This window comes from Triticum aestivum, chromosome 2D, assembly GCF_018294505.1.
Source record: "Triticum aestivum cultivar Chinese Spring chromosome 2D, IWGSC CS RefSeq v2.1, whole genome shotgun sequence".
NCBI lineage: Eukaryota > Viridiplantae > Streptophyta > Magnoliopsida > Poales > Poaceae > Triticum > Triticum aestivum.
Window position 1 is genome coordinate 593,202,433 of NC_057799.1, and position 8,877 is coordinate 593,211,309.

The 8,877-nt window shown below is 44.5% G+C and overlaps 1 protein-coding gene across 1 annotated transcript; it reads right to left on the reverse strand.

Moving 5' to 3' along the window:
• Positions 1-1,087: 1,087 nt before the first annotated feature.
• On the reverse strand, positions 1,088-6,300 carry LOC123054794 (protein IQ-DOMAIN 32). Its single transcript, XM_044478640.1, has 6 exons — positions 5,980-6,300; positions 4,080-4,658; positions 3,817-3,987; positions 3,380-3,436; positions 1,632-3,288; positions 1,088-1,453 (listed from the first exon to the last, which is right to left on the reverse strand). Exons 1-6 carry the CDS (start codon positions 6,079-6,081, stop codon positions 1,434-1,436), a joined length of 2,586 nt encoding a protein of 861 aa, XP_044334575.1. The 5' UTR covers positions 6,082-6,300; the 3' UTR covers positions 1,088-1,433.
• Between the last annotated feature and the right edge of the window lie 2,577 nt (positions 6,301-8,877).

The window sequence follows — 8,877 nt, forward strand, 5'->3', positions numbered from 1 at the left end:
AGCATTGTCTTGTTCTCAGAAAAAAAAAAGTAAAGCAATGTCGTAACGCTAAAGGCAGAGCGGTACCGTACGGCAAAAAAATTGTAAGGCAATGTCGCTGGTTTTTTTAATATAGTACAGACGCAAACGTTCATACACTCATCCATATGAACACAGATGTGCAAACCCTACCCCTGTGAGCACTTTCGAGACACTGAGCTGGCGCACCATTTTGAGATCGACAAAGTTACACAAACACTTTCATAGTTGACGGGTATGTCGCTGGTTATGTTGTGATACTAAGGAGGAAATTGTCAAAAATCCTAAAAGAAATAACGAAGGAATTGTGGGAGAAAATACATTATAAAGGAAACAAAGAGGTAAAAGAGGAGAGAATTAGTCCACTTGTTTTTATTGTATTGTGTGAGAATTAATTGATCACTATTTTAATGATCTAAACACTCTTATATTAGTTTACAGAGGGAGTACTTGTATTGTAGAACTCTTCTCCCGCTCGATCAATTCTCCATGTGTAAAGAAGTAGTAACAGGACAGACATATTAACTGTATTTTATTTTAAAAATGTTTTTGAAAACCCAATTATATTATATGGGTAAAAAACAGCATGACACATGTAGTCTTAATGAAAAAAAGATAATGACATATCCCCCGCAAAAAAAAGATAATGACATATCATTGAGAAATAGTACTCGCTCGGTGACCTAAAACGTCTTACATTTGTTTACAGAGGGAGTACATATGGTAAATATGAACTGATGATTGCAAACAAGTTATAATTTAAGGGCTTACTAGTCAACGGTAATTTTTGAATGAATGAATCAACCAATAATTGTTTAGTGTTTACCCTATACGTACTTTGTAAATCTCAAAATCAACTCATACCAATTGCATAAACATATTCTGGAACATGCAAGTTGGTAACAACTCTGAATAAATCTAGTAAAAGTACAAAACTTCTTTAAAGATCTCGTTGCCATTGCGACATTTGATAAACGCAGTTGCACATTATCATTAACTGCAGGACTTTTTGATATTTTGGATGCGATCCTAAACATACAGAAATACACAGAATTTGACAAACAGAAACTTGATCCAAACCAACATGAACTTCATTCGACATCAGTGGCAACCGGCAACAAATATAACAGATCATCATTTTTCAAATCCACACTGCTGTTGCTCGTTCCAATACAAGTCAAGTAGGATATGTATTACACACAAAAGAAATAGCACTATCAGTCAAATAACACAACCAATAAGATCAACCAACAAATGTACATATATGATGAAGCTGCTGCTCTTCTCCATCAGCATTCCAAGAAAAAAATATTAAGAAACAACTGACGAATTAGAGGGCCTGCGACGAGAAAACAAGGGCGCGGGATGAGTGCTTCTAGATATTTGATGGCACCTCGTCGATGTGCTGCCATCCATCATATATTCCACCTCTTATCTGTGCACATAAAAAGATCCTTAAGACAGACGTACACTGCTGAAAAATAACTACTCCTACATTACATTACTGTGCGTATGTGGAACAGACATTGATAAATGTCTTCACAATGATCAAAACCTTTCAAACAGAAATGCATATCATGAGTGTAAGGCCTATTGAAGGTTATAGCACTTACCAGATGGATTGTGAGGAACAGCAACGCTGCTCTTCACATTTTGCTGGGCTTGGGAAGATGACCGTTGCATGCGAGGAGATGTTTCGTTTTTACCGTTTGTGATGGGCAAAGAATGCCTCTTTCTCGGGTTGTTGTCTTGCACATCTGGGCTTAACTTTGGGGATAGAGCAGCCGCCTTTGCTCTTGCAGATTCTGTGAACTGCATGTAACTTGGCAATGGAGTGCTGTTGCTCATGCGAGGCTCTTGATCAGCGTTGTCAGACTTGGCAACCTTGCCTGAGCTCTCTCTCTTCGCATGCTTATAATCCTTTGACAGATTATCGGTGCTGCTTCGTCCGACTGAATTGCTGCCTGGGCTAGTCAGCGACCTTCTGCTTGCATGAGACTTCGATTTTTTGCTCTTGCTCTTGCTCTTGTTGGTATTGACAGAGATCTCGCTTGATGGTGTGCATTGAGATTCCGCAAAAGTGGTTCGGCTCATGGGAGTTCCCTCAGGTGACTTGGCATATGAGCCTATAGACTCCTCTATTTGGTCATGCAAATCTGGCTTTCCTGATTCAACATGTGCTTGCTCAAGGACAGGATCTGTGGCAATGGGAGGGTTAGCAACATCACCATTCAGTTCTTCCTCTTTCTCTGGCTGGACGACTTCTTCGGATGTGTCCTTCACTTCAGAATGTAGAACATGGGTATCTTTCTCAGCATTCTCACTGGCGTAGTTCCGACCTCCAAGAGCCCCCATCTCCATTACAATCTCACCACCATCAGCTTCTGATCTATCTGGTGAGTCAAGTGTAGATGAAATTGAAATCTCAGTCCCACATTCTGAAGCAGCAGGTATGATTTTAGCATCATGACCAACTGCGCTTCCTGGTGCGACTGTTTCAATATTTTGCTTGGGTGAGGTACCGCCCAGTGAACGGGGAGTATGCACCTTCGATTTGCTTGGCACATCCAGAAAAGATGAACTGTTGGACCTACTGACTGCCGAAGTCAGCTCTTCGAATTTCATCTGTGCAGCAGCAAATGCTGGATTGCAGGCCTTTCTTGCTGCGCTTCTAGCTTCCATCTCCGGTGACTGCTCAAGATTATATGCATCCATTGTATCCTCACTGGGGTGTTCAGATTTTTCAGGAACAGGACTGGGTTCCCTTGATGGACCAGTTTGGGTAGATTGCTGGCCAGAGAAGTCCAAAGACTGCTCCACAACATTCTCTGTCTTTGAATCGATCAACTGTTCAGCATCGTCATCAACCTTTTCGATCAACTCTGGTGCAGGATCATCTTTGATTTCCAACATAGAGGTTTCCTCTGGGACACATTCAGGAGCCTCCAATCCACTCAAATCAAATGACCTTGTTGTCTCTTCCACAAAGGCACTAGATTCAGAAGGCCTTTGTGTCTCCTCCACATCATCAGGCACTAACTTGGGGAAAGAAATGTCCGAGTCCAAAGGAACAACCTTTTCTTCATGGTGAGCATCCTCTTCCATCTTTTCAACCACCAACCCACTATTTTCTGCATTCTCAAGCAAGTGGCCTTCAGTGGTTGGCAGAATCAGAGTTGTCCACATCTCCATCCATTTCCAGGTAGCATCAGTTTCAGAAGCATCACATCTTATGTTCATGGATTTGGAAGTTGACATGTTGTCCATGAGCTGGCAGAAAATAACACTGTGTGAGCATGAGGAAATCCAAACTAGAGATAGTGAGATGGTACCAGTAGTGGTAATAGTTATTTTGTCTCACCTTGAGAGCAAATCCATTGTGAAGCAATTTCTCACTTGAAGAACGGACCAAAGTATCCTGTAAAAAAACAGAAGTCCATTATTAATAAGCAAAACATGGTCGGAAAAATGGCTATCCAAGGGTGCTGCTCAGCATAATAACACAAAAGATCAGGATCATCTTGCACATTTGGCAAAGAGGAATAGAATCAACACGGAAAGTAATGACTAGGCAAAGCATGGAATTTCGCAGGTTGACAGATATCACAACTTGGATGGAAAGTTTAGATTTCATGACACAAGCAATAAATAGACGGACCTGGTTGCTAGCTAAAGGACTTTGTAAAGGTAAATTCTATTGAGTAAAGTTGATGTCATGATGTTTCCTCCCAGAAGCAATGTGGGTGATAATACATATGCTATAAATGAAAATATATTAAATAAGAATGCTTTACTCACCTGAAACCTTCCTGAAGATTGTTGTGCTTGATGAGTCCGGACAAGCCCTTGAGTTTTAACAATAGCAAGCAAGCATTGTAAAGATTCTGCAGCCTGCCGCCTAACCAGATGCCCGCGTATCACAGCTTGCAGTTTCACAAGATCCTTATGATTCGATAGCTCTTGCCTTGCCTGCAGTCATGTAAACGCTTAGTACTGTACTAACATTTAACAGGAAATACTGTAGTGAACATAATAATAGGTGCCAAAATAGTATAACATACGTTGTATGTTCTGATGCCAGACTGAATGACAATAGCAGCAGACTCCACATGATCTTCCTCAGGGTCTGGAACGCTTCTATCAACAAGTGAGGCAGTTTCATCCTGCTTCACCTCAGTTGGCGAAACAGAGATGCTTTCATCTGGCTTTTCATCAAGTTTCTCAACATCCTTTTCATCTGGCTCTTCAATTGGTTCTTCAGATATCCTTTCAGCTGGCTCTTCACTCGGTGTCTCGGTTATCTTTTCATCTGGCTGTTCAATTGACCTTTCAATTATCTGGTCCACTGGCTTTTCAGTTGTCTTCTCTGTCTGCTTTTCATCGGGCTTCTCTTCGTGTAGAGATTTCTCATCTAGCTTCTCTTGAAGCACAATCTTCTCATCTGGCTTCTCTAGATGCAGGGGCTTCTCTGAGGCATAAGAGTATGTCGAAGAGTAGACATTGTTGCTTGGAGCAACATCAGCTTTTGCTTTGCTCGAACTTAGAGTTTCGGGCTCGGATATATCAGAGTTCTTGAGAACTCGGTGCCTTGTAGACCTCCTTCGAAAGCTCCATCTGCTTTTATCTGATATTGCCTTGCTCTGGAAAAAACAAGATGTGCATCAGCCATTAGTATGAAAAAAATCGTGTACTTTGATATAAGGAAGAGGGAAACAGAATCCTTGTCAGAACTTTCACATGACAAAAATGACAGAGCACTGCAAAAATAAGAAGTGACAACAGTGAATCGAGTGAACCTTCAAAGCAGGAAATACTTCTCAGCTAGTGAAGTAAAATTCAGATACTAGGAGGTAAAAGGGCAAAAAAATGCAAGCAAATTCTTCTTCAGTCACCATCAGAAATTTGAACAAAACAGCACATTAATTGCTTTCTATTATAAACGTATCCTTTCGTTTATTAATGTGTCCGTTTCTTGGTGAACTTCTTAACTATAGTTTGATAGTGGTACCACTACCAGCTATCCATCAGTTCATTCCTATTCTTATCCAAACCAAACTGAATCTGTATGAAATTTGTAAATACGGGGGGAAACAAATTATCGCATAGTTCAACGACGACAGCCCCTCTAGGCTGTCATATGAACACCCAAAACTACAGATCCCATTTCACCACACGGGGCGCAGAATTTCCGCTGATACGCGAATTTTCCGGAATAGCACGTGGATTTAATAATCCAAGATCCTCACCAGCCGACCTGCTCGGCAGGACTTGCGGTCCAGAGAGCAAAGCCGTGTCCTCCTGAATCCATGATTCTCACAGTGGGGGAAAGAAAGTGGCCAAAAGTTTTTAGAACAAAAAATGTCAAATCAGGGGGGACAAGGGTTAGCAAAATCCAACCCCGGGGATGGGGAGGGGAAGGACGGGACGCACCGGGCCAAGAGGTATGCACAGTGCGCGTAGCATGGCGGCATCATGGCGCTAGGCCACCAGATCCCATGCTGCATGGGATCGAGACGACACAAACAGCAACCTCCTAAGCTAGAGCCACTCAGCAGAAAATGGAAAGAAAACAGGCTTAAAAAGAGGGAATTTGTAAATTCAGGTGCGTGCAGCAATTTAACCATGGGGCAGCTCCGCCACCCAGTTTTGAAATCGAAATTTCACGCCCGCGAGCCGAGCTAGTGGTGCGCGGCGCCGGAGCGCCGGGGGAATCTCCCGAATTGGTGGCCGTTTCGGCCCCCCGCCGCGGACCGGCGCTGGATCTACCAGCACCCGCCTCCGCCACGCGCGCCGGGCGGAGATCTGCCGAAAACAAGCGCACCGCCAGCTCGAACCCGCCCAAAAGAAGGGGAAGAAAAAAAAAGCAAGCAGCTTGGACGAGCAGGAACGGCACGGGTACACTGCGGCTGGGAGCACGCGGAGACGCCGCATTCGGCGTGCGACGGGCAGGGGGGCACCCACCTCGTCGGCGTGGGAGTCGGTCTCGGGGTCGGAGCCGGCGGTGGCGTCGGATCCGGCGCCGCCGCAGAGGATCTTGAGGCAGCCGTTCTTGGACTTGGTCATGGTCGGATCGGGTGGCTCGCTCGCTCCTCCGCTCCCCTCCAGCCGCCGCCGGCGCCTCCTCGGGTGAGCCGCTGCGGCGGTGAAGTCAGTGCTCTGCTCCGCTGGCTGCGCGTGGGAGTGTGCGTTTCTGGACTGGATAGGGGACGGGGGCGGCTGGGCTGTGCAGCAGCAGCTGCTGCGGGGGCGTTTCTGTGTTGTTTGCTTCCGGCTGCCTGCACGCTGGGCTGGCCGTTTTTATATTTCCGAGCGTTCCGTTCCGCCTCGGCCGGGCCCCCTCCCCACCTTTCTCTTTCGCTCTTCTACCTTTTATATATAAATCAATTTTTTTCCTTCAAAAATAAATCAAGTTTTTTCTTTTTGTTTTTCCTTTCGTAACACCTTCATATCTCTTTCTTTTTTTGTGGGGTAAAAGAGTTTTATTTCAAGATTACAAATTTACAGTCACCAGGAATTCATCGGTACATGTGGGCCTTCTGTGTAGCCACACTTTGCGCTACGGTTTTTCTTTTTTGAACACAGTACAGACGCAAGCACTCATACATACGCGCATACACTCACCCTCTATAAATGCACACCCTACCCCTATGAGCGCCTTCGAGGGACTGAGCCGGCATATCATCTACTTTGTGCTACCGTTGGTACGACTATACCAAATAATCTTCTACTCTATTTTGACTTCGATGAAACTTTTGTGGAAGAAACTCCTGGTTCTCTCTCAAGGATTTGATCTCCAAAGCAAGATGACTATACGGAGATCGAACAAGTGATTCATCAGTGAAGATCGATAGGGCCACAGAAGAATCCGACTACACGATAACTAGAAGCTTGGTATGTTGCATGACGAGAGCCATGTCCTGCATCAAAGCATCTACAGCCGGCACATAAAATCCAAAGCAGGACATAAATTACATCTGCCCCAACATCCGCTCATGCTGCTGCGCCTGGCTAGAGCCCACGGTACTACCGCGCCAACGGAGCGGTACTACGGCGTAGGGCGCGGATGTAAAAAATTACATCCGCCCCTACAACCGCTCGAGCAGCTGCGCCTGGCCTGAGGCCACGGTACTACCGCTCCCAAGGAGCGGTACTACCGCAAGGGCCTGCGGTACTACCGCTCCGAAGAGCAGTACTACCGCATGCCCCAGATCAGCAACACTAGGAGTTCTTCATTTTGCAGAGACACGGAGAGACGGAGGATGCTCCAAAGAGCCAAGGAAAGACGGTGCAAAAAGGAACAGACGTGTACGTGTTGATTCCACCCAAACCTTTCCAACGCGGACCCCCTCTTAATAGTACGGCTTTCCTACGACTCAAATCCACCGAAAAGAAACGTAGAGAAACGCCGTCTTCAATAAGCTCTGAGGGGCACCAAATCGTCCTGTGCTTAGACATGGTATCTCTAAAATGCTCACTGCACACGGTTAGTCCACAAAAACATTGTCATCAATCACCAAAACTACTAAGGCATAAATATGCCCTTACAATCTCCCCTTTTTGGTGGATAGATGACAATATGGGATTTGCACAACGGGATATAAAATGAAACATAGGCAAACCCACCATCTATAAAATATAGACGGGCTCCCCCTAGATGTGTGCACTCTAGAGAAGTGCTTTGGACTGCACGGCACACATACTAAGATCAACACTCCCCCTATATTTTATAGACAAGGCATATCTTGCAATAATGAACCTAACACTAAGCAAGCAGGCAAGATAATAACTATGAGCATAAAGTAACTGGCACAAGATAGCATATGCTCACGGGTTACTAAGCATGAAAGACAATAAGATAGCTAGAGTGCATATGTCTTACTGAAGGAAATATGCCCTAGAGGCAATAATAAAGTTGTTATTTATATTTCCTTATATCATGATAAATGTTTATTATTCATGCTAGAATTTTATTAACCGGAAACTTAGTACATGTGTGAATACATAGACAAACAGAGTGTCACTAGTATGCCTCTACTTGACTAGCTCGTTAATCAAAGATGGTTAAGTTTCCTAGCCATAGACATGAGTTGTCATTTGATGAACGGGATCACATCATTAGAGAATGATGTGATTGGCTTGACCCATTCAGTTAGCTTAGCACTTGACCGTTTAGTATGTTGCTATTGCTTTCTTCATGACTTATACATGTTCCTATGACTATGAGATTATGCAACTCCCGAATGCCGGAGGAACACTTTGTGTGCTACCAAACGTCACAACATAACTGGGTGATTATAAAGGTGCTCTGCACGTGTCTCCGATGGTGTTTGTTGGGTTGGCATAGATCGAGATTAGGATTTGTCACTCCGATTGTCGAAGAGGTATCTCTGGGCCCTCTCGGTAATGCACATCACTATAAGCCTTGCAAGCAATGTGACTAATGAGTTAGTTGCGGGATGATGCATTACGGAACGAGTAAAGAGACTTGCCGGTAACGAGATTGAACTAGGTATTGAGATACCGACGATCGAATCTCGGGCAAGTAACATACCGATGACAAAGGGAACAACGTATGTTGTTATGCGGTTTGACCGATAAAGATCTTCGTAGAATATGTGGGAGCCAATATGAGCATCCAGGTTCCGCTATTGGTTATTGACCAGAAACGTGTCTCGGTCATGTCTACATAGTTCTCGAACCCGTAGGGTCCGCACGCTTAACGTTCAGTGACGATCGGTATTACGAGTTTATGTGTTTTGATGTACCAAAGATAGTTCGGAGTCCCGGATGTGATCACGGACATGACGAGGACTCTCCGAATGGTCGAGACATAAAGATTGATATATTGGACGGCTATAT

Bases quoted from the DNA above. Each gene is read 5' to 3' on its own strand.
- LOC123054794 (XM_044478640.1), bottom strand. From the start codon at position 6,081: ATGACCAAGTCCAAGAACGGCTGCCTCAAGATCCTCTGCGGCGGCGCC. The intron at 3,988-4,079 runs GTATGTTATACT...ACATGACTGCAG, and splicing joins CTGGCATCAGAACATACAAC to GCAAGGCAAGAGCTATCGAA. The intron at 3,289-3,379 runs GTGAGACAAAAT...ATTTTCTGCCAG, and splicing joins ACAATGGATTTGCTCTCAAG to CTCATGGACAACATGTCAAC.